The sequence below is a fragment of the Papaver somniferum genome, chromosome 2 (assembly GCF_003573695.1).
Source record: "Papaver somniferum cultivar HN1 chromosome 2, ASM357369v1, whole genome shotgun sequence".
NCBI classification, from domain to species: domain Eukaryota; kingdom Viridiplantae; phylum Streptophyta; class Magnoliopsida; order Ranunculales; family Papaveraceae; genus Papaver; species Papaver somniferum.
The window spans coordinates 215,197,804-215,210,974 of NC_039359.1; the positions used below are offsets into that span (position 1 = coordinate 215,197,804).

Here is a 13,171-nt window from a genome sequence, read left to right on the forward strand (position 1 = left end):
TAAAAATAAAAATGCTGGATTCAGATATCAACCGAGTCAGAAGTGTTAGCCGAACAAGACCTCACACATCAAACAATAAACAATCTGACGTCTAACTTGATCCGAGTCAGATTTAGTCCTGGAGTCAGCCAAAAGAAAATATCAAACAGTGGCACCCATACAGCGGTCCTATCACATGATAAGTATTTAAATTAGAAAGGTGAAATACGAGTCAACAAAAGAGTGTCGGTCGCTTTTCTAATTCTTTTTCTTCCTTAAAAAATCTTCTTCTTCTTTCTTCTTCGACTCTACTTACTACCTCAGAAATTCAAATCCAGTTAAACTAACCCAAATCAAAATTAGGGATTTGAAGGTGAAACCATATGTCACTAAACTGAAAAATGGGTACTGATACTATCAGAAGAACAAATGAAGATGATGATTCTTCATCAATTTCTTCTTCTTCTTCTTCTTCTTCTATATCTGCTACTCAAATCACTGCTGTAGCTGTGAAAGGAAACAGTAAGAGCAGCAAAATAGCAGTTCGTTGGGCAATTGATAATCTCATGATTCATTCTTATCATCATCAGCTTCTTCTTATTTATGTCATGCCTTCTATTACTTCCATTTCAACTACTTGTAAGTATCTCCTAATCCTAAAGCTTCAATTTCTATTCTTCGTATTTAAATTTAATTATTTGATTATGTTGAGATTCGATCTGCTGACCAGCCTGGCCTTAAGCAGGGAAACGTACACCTGTGAATGAAATGGATGTGAATGTGGTTGATAATTATAGGAGAAACATGGAATTGAAATGTGAAGAAATCTTTCTACCATATATGGCAATGTGCAAAACAGGAAAGGTTAGTTCTTTTTTTTTTCTGTTATTTTTGGAGTGACTGGCTTGGTGTAAATTTGACTAACTGAAATTGTGTAGATGGATACATTGGTTTTGGAGGATGATAATCCTGCGTACGCGTTGCTGAGATATATATCGGAATCGGGTTGTAACAATTTGGTGTTGGGGTCTTCGTCGAGTTACTTTACAAGGTATTGAAAATAGACGTGGATGCAGTGACTTTTGTTTTTTTTGTGACGTTTGTTGAACTTGTTCTGATTTAATCATAGAACATGTTAGTGTATTGTAAGAAATGAGTTTGATAATTCGAGTGTGTGTGCTCATACTTGTAGGAAATTCAAGAGTGAGGATGTACCAACAAAGCTTAGGCAATTCGTTACAAAGACGTGCAATATTTATGTTGTATCAAGAAACAAACTCATTACGAAGTTAGCGGATTGTTCCTCGAATGCTGGTACTACTTTGGAATTCTGACTTTGTTCTGTAATGATTCTGTTTATAGTGTGTGCATGTCATGTCGATGATTTTTGATTGCCGTTTTTTTCCTCTGTAGGGACAAGTGATAGAAATAGTATGCGGACAGTAACAGATACAGAATGTTCTAGTACCAGTGGGGAACAAACATATGGTTTTCATTCTCGTTCAGTGTCAGAGGTTGATAGTATCTCTGAAGCATCATCAAATATGTCTAGTCCAGAAAGGACAAATAGGGTCTCTTTTGGTAGTTCGAGTGCTGAGTTTAATTCGGGAAAGAACCATCAGAGGATTCAGAATTTTGGCAGTAAGGAACTCGAATTTCCAATATCTGGAAATTACGATTTCATGGCTTCTTATAAGGATGCTAATCAGGTGTGTACTTTTGAGTTGAATTTATCATTCAATAGCTTTAATTTCGCCTTGATATCCATTTAAATTTATGAAGCAAATGATTTAGAGATCAAACTTTTTATGGAGTGGATGTTTTTGGTGCAGGCTAAGCACCAGATTGAATTAGAAGGACTTCAGTTAGAACTACGGAGTACTCATGACATGTATGATCGAGCTTGTGAGGATCTGATTCATGTCCAGAAGAAGGTGAGTGGATGCTTCTAAATACTTCCACGCAATTTCTGTTATCATTATCAAGTAGAAATTTATGAAGCTTCTTGGGAAAAAAAATCCAGTGAATAAAACTAGAGTTCTTAAATATGTTTTGTCAATTTGTTTGTGGTATGCTCTATCCAGGTTACAGTCTTACTTATGTGTTAAGTTGGCATGATTTTATAGGTCCAGGCACTGTCTTCTGAATGTGCTGAAGAGGCAAGGGAATTACGTGCTGCTATGGAAAGAGAAGAACTGTGGAAACAAACTGCTAAAGAGGAGAACTCCAAGCATTTGGAAACTGTAAAAGAACTTGAGCTAGCAAAAAAACTGCTTGCAAAGGAGGTTTATGCGAGACAAAGAGCCGAATTGAGCGTCGTGACCAACTCCTCAGAAAGACAGGAGTTAGTTGATGCTCTCCTTTTGGGGGATAAAAGATATAAAAGATACAGTAGGGATGAAATAGAGGTTGCCACTGAATTTTTCTCGGAAGCCAAAAAGATAGGTGAAGGAGGATTTGGGAAAGTGTACAAATGCAGCCTCGGTCATACACCAGTCGCTGTCAAGGTTCTTAAACCAGATGAATCTGACAGGACCAAGAAAGAAGAGTTCTTGATGGAGGTTAGTATATACAGATATGTACTTGTTTATGTCCCAAATAGGGCTTTGAATGCTTTTAATTGTAAGATTTTGCTTAATATTGGATTTGACATGTTCTTCACGTCTTTGCTTATGTATTTTGAGCTTTCTTTTACTATATAATCTTCACCCATTCGGGAAACCTCGTACAAGATTACTGTAGAGCTGAGAGTGTCCAACTTTTTGTTTTAATTATGCAGGTTGAAGTTCTTAGCAAACTACGCCATCCTAACTTAGTTTTACTGCTTGGAGCCTGTCCAGAAATTGGTTCTCTAGTTTACGAATACATGGAAAATGGAAGTCTAGATAAACGCCTGTTCTGCCATGGAGGAACTCCACCTCTTCCTTGGTTTGTGCGATTCCGAATTGCTTATGAAGTAGCTTGCGGTCTGTCATTTCTACATCGTTCAGTACCGGAACCAATCATTCATCGGGATTTAAAACCAGGGAATATACTGTTAGACCGAAACTATACAAGCAAAATTGCAGATGTTGGGATAGCTAAGTTTCTATCTGTTGTTGTGCCTGACAATGTTACAGAGTATAGAAACTCTATTCTTGCAGGTACACTGAATTACATGGATCCTGAATACTATAGAACTGGTACAGTCCGACCCAAATCAGATGTATATGCTTTTGGAGTGATTGTATTGCAGCTTTTGACTGCTCGCCGTGCAAATGGGTTGTGTGTGGCTGTTGAAAATGCGATTAGAAGTGGTTCCTTTCATGATGTTTTAGACAAGTCAATTTCAGATTGGCCACTTGCTGAGGCGGAGGAATTAGCTTGCATTGCTTTACAATGTTGCAAACTTAAATGCAGAGATAGACCTGATCTTGATTCCACAGTTTTGCCAGTGCTCGAAAAGCTTTCAAATCTAGCCACCGTTCAGCTAAAGAAGGGAAATATCACTCCGAGCTACTTCTTCTGCCCTATTCTCCAGGTGACTGACTGAAGCGAACACCAGTCGGTTTTCTCATGTAAATATTTCTCTCTTACTTGCCGTAACATGTTTTGGGTATTGCAGGAGATAATGGAAGATCCATACATTGCAGCGGATGGATTTACGTACGAGTACACTGCTATAAGAGCATGTCTTGAGAAACAGAAGGTATCTCCAGTGACTAGGCTCATGCTCCCACACTCTAAGCTTACCCCAAATCATACATTACGCTCTGCCATACAAGAATGGAAGCAACATAATTCAAGTTACTGAACAACAGTCGATAGGCGTAATAGATGGAACTATAACTTGTAGATTTTTTTATTTAATTCTCCCACACCCTTGGGATATATGAATTTTCCGCAGTTCTCTGCCTGCTCATTACAACAATATACATATTGATAATCTGAGATGTATTGTAAACATTACAGATGTAAACTTAGTTACATTTCGAAATGCTTAGATTATTTGATATTAATTATTAACATTGTATAAAGTCTTCAGGAAACTAAATGGGTTAGGCTCTTCGATGATTATACAGTTTCAGTGATGTTTCTACCCTATTTTAGCCTCATTGATACAGAGTATTGATTTATACTTTATAGTATATGAACCTGTTCCACTGTCTGAACAAAGTTACTGAAGAAAAATGCTTGTTTCAAGAATGTAGCGTGCAACAACCTTCGGACGGAGAAGGCATCCATCACTCTGTATCTTGGGTTGCAAATGTAAGTACAGCAAATTTCATTAACATTACACACAGTAACCTGATTATTATTATTTTTGGTCATTTTTCCCTTCACATTTGCTAGTTTCATTCATTGTCCGACTGTAAATTGCTTTTTGCTCACAAACCTTCCTGAGTCTACTCCAGGCCTTTGACCTGTTGCTTTTGCTCTTCTAAGGATGGTCTTTATGGGGCTCCCAGCATGAAACTCTTGGCCGTTGCCTGATTATCCAAACATGAAAACAAGTATGTGTAAGAAGAAACATAATGCTTAGGACTTGCCAGATTTATTCTTCTATTAAAATGGTTTACTACTAAATCTTGCTGGTTTTATAGCTTTCAAGCTTCAAGAGATCTATTCTGGTTCTAAGCAAGAAAGAAGGTATATAGTTGGTACGTGGTAACGGATGATGTATACGACTTATATTTAAGATTCTTTTGTTTTACTGACTTACCTGGCTTGTGGCTGATGATATAGGCCGTGAATGTACAGAATACGACCAAGGTGCGTGGCCGTAGAAGCTGGCTTCATTTGATTCACTCATACCAAGTTCTTTTAATCTGTTAAGCTCTGGCAAAATAACAGAGCCAAGGTCCGGCCTGTCCTTCTTCCTCAACTCAGCACACTGGATAGCAATTTTTGCAAACGCAAGGGCTTCCTCGACAGGCCAATCTGGAACTGTGGGATCCAACATATCCACAAAGGTACCCTTCTCTATAGCCCTTGCAACATAATGAGCTAAACCCATTGGAGGTCTTGCTGTAATAATTTGAAGCAACATGATCCCCAATGAGTAAACATCTGATTTTGTTCCCAACATTCCTGTTTGCTGATACTCTGGATCAATATAACAAAATGTTCCTGCTGCTGATGTCATTCGATATTGTGTTACATTATCGGCCATTGACGGTGGCACCAACCTAGCCAACCCCACGTCACTGATCTTACTTGTGTAATTCCTGTCTAAGAGTATATTTCCGGGTTTGAGATCCCTGTGTACAAGAGGCTCTGGTTTTGTTTGATGAAGAAACAAAAGTGCTGTTGCAATTTCAGCTGCTATTTTGAATCTTATGTTCCATGGAATTGGTGGAGTATCTCCTCTTCGAAATAGTCTGTCGTCTAAGCTACCGTTATCCATGTATTCATAAACCAAGCATCCATTTTCTGGACAGGCTCCTAGTAACAATACCATGTTTGGATGTCTAATGCAGCTCAATATCTCAACCTGCATTATCATAATCATCAATTAGAGTCAGAACCTTGAGAAAATCCATAATCCTGAAATCTCAGAAAGAAATATTTCCATGGCTTTCATAGGAGCCGGTCGTTCAAAGCTCCATTCCCCAACAATGTTTTGCTTTCGTTAATATAATTATGCTGCATACCTCTTGCTGGAATTGTTGCATTCCTTGTGCTGCATCTGATCTTAGAAGCTTAACAGCAACAGGTGTATGGTCGATAGTGGTTCTGTATACAGGTCCATATCCTCCTTCACCAATCTTTGAGGATTCAGCGAAGTTATTAGTGGCATATTCAATCTCTTGTACTGTATACCTTCTGTACCTACAGTAATTAAAAGAGCTAGGGACTTTATTCTTGTCTTCTGCCTCACAGTGGGATTTGATCTCCGCTTCCATCGCTTTACGAGCTTCCATTTGCGCTACCTTTTGTGACTTGTGCGCTGCTTCAAGAGCTTCTTGGGTCTTTAACTGTTCAATCTTAGCTTGTTCAAGTGCCTGCTCTTGAGCTGCCTTGGCTAGCTCATATTTATAATTTTCCTGCATCTTCCATCTCTGCAGGTCATGAGCCTAAAAAACCATAACCAGAGTTAAAAATTCCATATGATTTCGTCGATTATTGTTCTCACCATTAAATTCCTCGTACTCGGCCTACGTTTCGACGGTATAACTTCAGTCTTAAATTAAACCTCAAAAAGTAAGAAACTTACAGTTTGTTTAGCTGAGATTGCATCTTTGCATGCCTTGCTGTACAAGTCCATCGTTTGTTGTAGCTCCATTTTCAGTCGCATCATCTCAAGTTCTATTTCTTTCTGCAGTGCAGAAAACAATCGAAATCGTCAGTTAGGTAAGTGTTTCTATCTCTTTCTGTAATGATGAAAGTTTTGCCTACTGAAGCAAGAAAAGTTCTACTTACATTAGCTGTTGCACTTTCTTCCGAACTTCCTGAAATTTCATCTACGAAATCGTAGCCCGATTGAGAGAGTCTTTGGCTGCTTCCAGGGCTGCCGTTGCTGCTATTACTGCTGACGGTGCTATGACTATCATAGGGATAATCTTGCTGTTTTGCAGCTACTGGACTACGGGCAAAACGGTCATGAGGGTTCTTGGCCAAGTTGTTTTTAATAGGAACATTCTTGTTGGTATGTTTAAGTCTATCCCTTGGAGGCGTTTGTGCTAGATGGTGTTCAACGCTCTTGGTACCGAAACTAGGTCCAGCTCTTCTTTCCACTGGTACTGGCCCTGGTCCTCTTCGGCTTGGTCCCCTAGCGTACATCGATCTGCTTCGGCACATTCCGCAATCAAGAAAACGTGACAGACCTGGGAGTCTAGATCCTGTACTCTTTCTATGTGAGCGACGTGGTGAATTAACAACGGTTCGATAGTTGTCGTTACACGTCTCCCTGGAGTACAGGATCCCAACTCCCATTAATAAATTAGAATGCAAAAACTTTCAAACACAAAAGTTGGTCTACTATATTTTGTTCTATGACCAGCTCAATGGCAATGAACAATCACAAGTATGAGTGCATTCCCATTTTGGATTAGGTTTATTTTTGCTGCATTTGGGTTCAGTTTTCAGAAGCACTACACCCTAATGGTATCATTTTTATCTAGGCTAGTTTTGGCTTATGATTAAGATTTTATCTGAAAACTTACGTGTTGGAATCCTCGGAATCAGAGTTATCGCTCGCTGATAGATGTTTAGGTGGAAGCGCATCAACTACCTTTGGAGATGATTGATTTCTAGCTGGAGCTCCAACTGGTACAGGTCGACTTGCTGACCTGATTGTCACTGCCTTTGATTTTGATATAACATATACATTACAGAAATCCGGCGCAAGTTTTACGACTGCACTCGGTACCTCTTGTTTCTTCATAAAGTTCCTGCTTGTTTATACCAAAAGATTGATAAGGTTTCATATTTTTGACAACATTTTATTGCGAAACATGTGCAGGATAGGCAACTTGATCAACAATGCTGGAATGCGAGTGCATGATATCCTAAACATGAAGATTAGCATGCAAAAGTACGTCCAGCATAGAGGTTGTTTCGCTGTTTTGCGCGTTTTTTATTTCTTATGGCAATTCTCTGGATAGAGTTACTGAAATTTCTTATGTAAAAACTATGTTCACCTACTAGTTTGAGAGAAAGAGACCTTGTGATGGCATTCCTGTGAGATGCACCCAATACGACATAAGTGATGTAGTTGGAGTCAACATAATCAGCAATAGTCCTGGGAACATCTGTATCCTCCAAGACTACCTCCTTTGATATAAACTGCGCCCCATCATAAGAATTTTAATCAAGGAAGAATGGGTAATGAAAAAAGAAAAAGCAAAATGGGAGGAGATTCTTGTGAATGTGTTCATTCCTCATAATCATCAAATGCGCATACTACTTACCCCTTTACGTGCACAAAAACCGCGAAAGGGAAGGAAAAGCTGCTGAGATTCAGATGATTCAGCCGGATCTTTGTTTGAATCGCTGCTCCCATGAGAACTTCCATCACTTTGATCTACAAAAACACCCACAAAGTGAAATACGGCCATTATGTTATGGACACGAAATGCTGCCGCGAGCAACGTAGATGAAATGAACGAGATGAAAAATGAATGAACCCAGGAACCTACAGCTTTTGACCTTCACATGGACAAGGATGATAGACTGGTTGGAGATGGGAAGATTTTCAATTGCCCATTTTAAAGCAAACTGACTGTTCTTATCCTTATCAATGGCCACCACCACGTTAGGCATTCCTAATTCATCATCACCTCCGACGCTGGGTCCCATACGGGAGAGGAGGAAGAGATAGTTGAAGCTAGAAAAATACGTTCCTGTGCCGCTACCACCACCACCACAAGAACAAAAGCAACAAATGGCAACCACCAGTACCGGAGGTACCGTGGAATGCAAAGAAGAGGTTGGAAATAACTCAGGCTAGACCTCTTCTCCTTACCCCATTGATTTTTCTTTTCTTCTTTATACGCTTTGAATTAGTCTTTGTTTTTTATAAATTTTGGTGGAGATTTTATGGTGGGAATGTCACCCAATTATGGATTCCCAACTGTATGGCATTGTCATAAACCATAGATTTTTATGTTTTTGTTGACATAACTAACTTAAAAGGTGGTTAGTTTTTTAAAAACAAACATCACTAGATAGATCTCACCTTTTAGGATTATACTACTCTTGGCTTTTAACAGAAACAAGAGCCTAACAGTATGCAACAACCTATCCTCCTAGATGGCAAATGTCCAATTTCAGTTTAACTATTGATTTTCACTAGGAGTGGAAGGAAGTTGTGTATGTTGTCTCCTGTTGCCAAGTAACTCCGCAGGCCTATCTAATCATGTCTGTTTGGATCAGTTTCTGACTCGGTTCGAATCAAATATCAGAGCATTTATTTTATTTGAAATTTCTATTGTCTGACTCAGCTCATGCATCTGACTCAGGGTGTTTGAGTCAGGTATAATTTTGTAGCTGATTTGTCTGCACACATTCAGTCGGGTTCAAAAGTTTTAAGTGACCTATTTACTTTTAGATTTTGTCCCACTATTAAGTGATCTATATCACTAAACAAGAAGATGTTTCTAAACTTATCATTTTAATTGATTATAAAAAATATAAGAAATATGCATAATTTGATAGGCATGTTTATATTAGTTACGTAGGTGTTTTAAAATGTTTTTCAATGGTATGAAGTTTGCGAACATCTGAGGTGTAGTTTGAGAGATAAATTATTTTAAAATTTCACTAGTTATTATCCATAAGGGTATAATTATAAAAATGCTTAAATATACTCCCTCCGTTTCACAAAGATAGTCCGCTTTGACTTTCTCAGAATATTAAGGAGACCATACTATTTTACTTGACTACCCTTAGTTACTACCTATTTTATTTTAATAAAAATGCTAGTAATAAATACTATCCAAAATTGTTGTGAGAATTATAAATACGAAATATAAAAGGAAAATTTAAAAGATATTGAATTTATGAAGTATAAACTTTATAAGGAATTTAATTTTTAGAGTTAAATCTATATTTTCTTAAAAGGAATGAATGATATATTTGTTTCCTCAATTATACTAATTTCTTTAATATTTTAGATTAGGTCAAGTTAAAAATGGATTTATGATTATAAAGAATTCAAGGATATATTAGAGAGTTCATTGAAAAAATATGACTATAAACAGAAGCTGGACACAATTTTGAAACTGACGGAAAAGAAATAGAGGACGGTCTTTCAAAAGCAGAAGGAGTACTTTTTTCCTTTGCTTGCCTTAAAAATTACGCAAAATTGAACTAAGTCAGTGAGACGGTGGGAGTAGCATTTTGGAATACAGCATCAATCAAAGAAGAAATTCACATAGAAACAGAAATATACACACATGCTAGCTGCTTATTGAACGCATAAAAGATAGCTTGCTTGACATCATCTCATCCCATTAATTAGCTAATAAGTGGGTGATAGTATCACTACAAATATTACTCACTGTGTTGGTGGTATACCCTTGCATGATAATAGATCTAAACTCTTGCAACAACAATTACACGGTGATGAAAAAGGAAGCACGCATACAATTCTCTTCAGATAAGAGCATTCTTCACATACATTTGTTGGAGGTGCTGGGGGAGGTGGGGGCACGAGCTTTTCACAACAACACTGCTCATACCAATTCAGTCTATAAGTATTGTAAGCAGCAGCTACGCACTCAGACCTTGCTTTTGAAAGGCCTTTCTCGTTACAATATTCCTCACATAGAGGTTTGTGAATGCAACGTTTCCCGTCGGGGTGTTTAAACTTTTCAGATGTTTGGTTACCCTCACATATCTCGTAATTATATGGTTCAGGTTCAGTGACATTAAATTCGGAGGCAGAAGGGGGAAGGGGTGGTTTTTCCGGAGAGGAGGGTGTTTCACAGCAACACTTGCATCTGAGGGTAGGGGACTTTACCAAGCACTTATCCGTGTCCTTGACCATTGAAAGTTCAAACTTCGAACACTCTGATTTACACCAAGTTGTGCAGTTGTTGCACTTCGGGTCCGTAATATTGACCGTCAAATCCATATATATGTCTCCAGGAACACACATATTCTTCCACGCCGATACCATCTCTACAACAATTAATTTGTGAAAGAAAAAAATATTAGCTATATATAGGGAAACTCAAATATGTTAGATCTGAAATGGGAATCAGAAAAAACTAAGAAGAAAATGAAGACATTTCTGTTCAATAATAATCTGGGAGTTTCATAAACATACCGGCGTAGACAAAGATGGATACAACTATTGCGAAGACACAATAACTAGAAGATCTTTTCTTAGTTATTGCTGCCATTTTCATTTCTAATTCGACAGACAGACTACTTGGATGTGTTTTAGGTTTCCCTTGCCATGCTTTTGAAAGAGGTGGTTGTCTGAGTTGTGAGTCGCACTACAGTTGTATTTTATCTGGTAATTCAAGGGCGGGCATATTTAATTCATGCGCACGTTACACGTTGTAAGAGATGTCAACGCTATATAAAGCGCTGTTCAAGGAGCAAGCACTAGCTTTTGTGTCCTGATCTTTTTTTATTTGGTAGGAGGCAGTTGAAATAGAGCCGAAGGCAATTACTAAAAAAAAAAAAAAATGAAATCAGATCAAAACAAATCTGCCATCAAAAAAAATTAAAAAAAATCAGATTTTTTTTGATGGGAAAAGTTAATATATTAACTTAAGCAATGTAATACAGAAGATCTACAATTTCATTTTCATCAAAAATATTAGAATTAATACTCTCTTTTCGCACACGTTGGCACAAGTGTGTTGACATGTGGTGAAGTCTTCTGATCCTTGCTTTTTTTGCAACGGAGTCTGCAACAGCATTGTAATCCCTATTTATAAATTTAACCTGAGCTTGAGGAAGGTTGTCCAACATGTGAATTGCTTCTTTAATAGTATCATCTGCAACCCATGAAGCTCATGTATCCTTTTTGGATATAGATTCCCAAAGGAGTTTACAGTCTGTGACTATACAGACGCTAGAAAGAATCTTATTTTTTAGCCAATTTAAAGCATTTACCAGGACTTTAGCTTCCGCATGTAACGCCGAGGACGCCCACTCGGAGCCTGCTGAAATATGAAGGAAAGCTTCTTGGTCTACCGAGTATAGAATGAAGGCATATCCCATGGATATATTTTCTTTTTTAAAGGACGCTTTAGTGAATATTATCCAATCCGAACTTAAGTTGTTCCACCCTTTCTTGATAATCTTCGTTTTTCGGATGCCTTGAGATTTGGTTTCTTCTTTGATAATTGAAGACTGGGTGAAGGTTTTTATCTGCTGAATTAAATGGAAGGGATCCGGAGCCGTTTTCCTGAAAACGACCTCACATCTATATTTCCATATGAACCAAGTGATGATTGCAATTTGTTCCCTGAATGGAGAGAAGTTTTGATCATCGATCCAAATTTCAACCCATTTGCTAATCACATTTGTGTTAATTCTCGAATTGACCATTTCTAAGGAACAACCAAACCAAACTGCTCTGGCAAAAGGGCAAGTTCTAAACAGATGATTTTCCGTTTCCATCGCTTGGTTATTGCACATTTGACACTCAGGGGAAGCCTCTGGGTTATGAGCCGCTAGCCTACTCGAGGTTGGTAAAGCTTTCTGAATTAATTTCCATATAAACAACCTGATCCGAGACAGAGTGTGTAACTTCCAGATTTTTTTCCACGGGAAATCAATATCATTCTCATTATCAGGATTACGAGTAATGAGAAAGTATAAATATTTTTTGCCGAGAAATCTCCAGACTGGTGGTGAGCCCATCTTATCCTGTCAGAATCTTCTTTATTTGGTGTAATAGCTAGAATTTTTTGTTTTATGTCCTCAGAGAATAAATCATCAAGCTTTTCCGTGTCCCAATATCCTTCATTATTTATTAATTCTTGAACTTTTTGCGGCAAATTATCATCTTTGTCCCTTGGTATATTTAATCTGACCGAGTTGGGGATCCAATTGTCCTCCCAAATCTTTGCAGTAGCTCCATTTTTTACTTTCCAAATATAATTTCCTTTAATGATATTTAGACCTTTCTGAATGCTTGTCCAAATCCATGATAGCTCATAGTTTCTTGTAGGATCGAAAGGGTTTGAACTATGGAAGTATTTCGCTTCTAGGAGTTTAACCCATAGTTGTTCTTTTTCCATTATTACTCTGCTAGCTAATTTAGTTAAAAGTGCTATATTGAAATTATGAGGATATTTTATTCCCAAACCCCCTTGTGCTTTTGGCTTGCACATGCCTTTCCACGCCTTTATATAACCACCTTTACCTTTTGATTTATCTTTCTTCCACCAAAAATCTCTCTGGATTTTATCTAATCTATCCAAGGTTTCTTTAGGAAGAGCTAGCATCTGCATCTGATATGTCGAGTACGCTTGAAGAATGGATTGTATCAAGACTGTTCTTCCCGCTTGAGATAGCAACTTTGACTTCCAACCTTGTAAAGTGTTATAGTATTTTTGAAGAAGCGGCTCGAAATTCTCCTTCCTGTTTTTATCAAAGAATAGGGGAGTTCCTAGATATCTGTCTTTTTTAGTCATCAGCTGGACTTTTAGGATTTTTGCTATTATTTTCCCGTGTTTGGGATGCATTTTGGGGCTAAAGTAGATTCCCTATTTTTGAAGATTAACCATTTGGCCTGTAATTTCCC

At 37.8% G+C, this 13,171-nt stretch overlaps 3 protein-coding genes across 4 annotated transcripts; 1 reads left to right on the forward strand and 2 right to left on the reverse strand.

Annotated features, from left to right (window-relative positions):
- The first annotated feature begins 234 nt into the window (after positions 1-234).
- On the forward strand, positions 235-3,977 carry LOC113350484 (U-box domain-containing protein 34-like). Its single transcript, XM_026594628.1, has 9 exons — positions 235-618; positions 725-843; positions 918-1,030; positions 1,172-1,293; positions 1,393-1,688; positions 1,812-1,913; positions 2,106-2,540; positions 2,759-3,499; positions 3,584-3,977. Exons 1-9 carry the CDS (start codon positions 381-383, stop codon positions 3,770-3,772), a joined length of 2,355 nt encoding a protein of 784 aa, XP_026450413.1. The 5' UTR covers positions 235-380; the 3' UTR covers positions 3,773-3,977.
- A 158-nt stretch (positions 3,978-4,135) lies between these two features.
- LOC113350483 (U-box domain-containing protein 35-like) lies at positions 4,136-8,467 on the reverse strand. Of its 2 annotated transcripts, none has more exons than XM_026594626.1 (9): positions 8,100-8,467; positions 7,872-7,984; positions 7,625-7,746; positions 7,125-7,352; positions 6,382-6,868; positions 6,176-6,277; positions 5,613-6,035; positions 4,682-5,452; positions 4,136-4,448 (listed from the first exon to the last, which is right to left on the reverse strand). In XM_026594626.1, the coding sequence occupies exons 1-9, from the start codon at positions 8,257-8,259 to the stop codon at positions 4,413-4,415; spliced, it is 2,442 nt and encodes an 813-aa protein (XP_026450411.1). In that variant the 5' UTR covers positions 8,260-8,467; the 3' UTR covers positions 4,136-4,412. The 2 variants fall into 2 exon arrangements, with proteins under 2 accessions (XP_026450411.1, XP_026450412.1); XM_026594627.1 differs by having other exon boundaries at positions 6,382-6,745; positions 8,100-8,466.
- A 1,355-nt stretch (positions 8,468-9,822) lies between these two features.
- LOC113354538 lies at positions 9,823-10,871 on the reverse strand. The gene is made up of 2 exons (XM_026597843.1): positions 10,733-10,871; positions 9,823-10,584 (listed from the first exon to the last, which is right to left on the reverse strand). The coding sequence occupies exons 1-2, from the start codon at positions 10,812-10,814 to the stop codon at positions 9,959-9,961; spliced, it is 708 nt and encodes a 235-aa protein (XP_026453628.1). The 5' UTR covers positions 10,815-10,871; the 3' UTR covers positions 9,823-9,958.
- Positions 10,872-13,171: the final 2,300 nt, after the last annotated feature.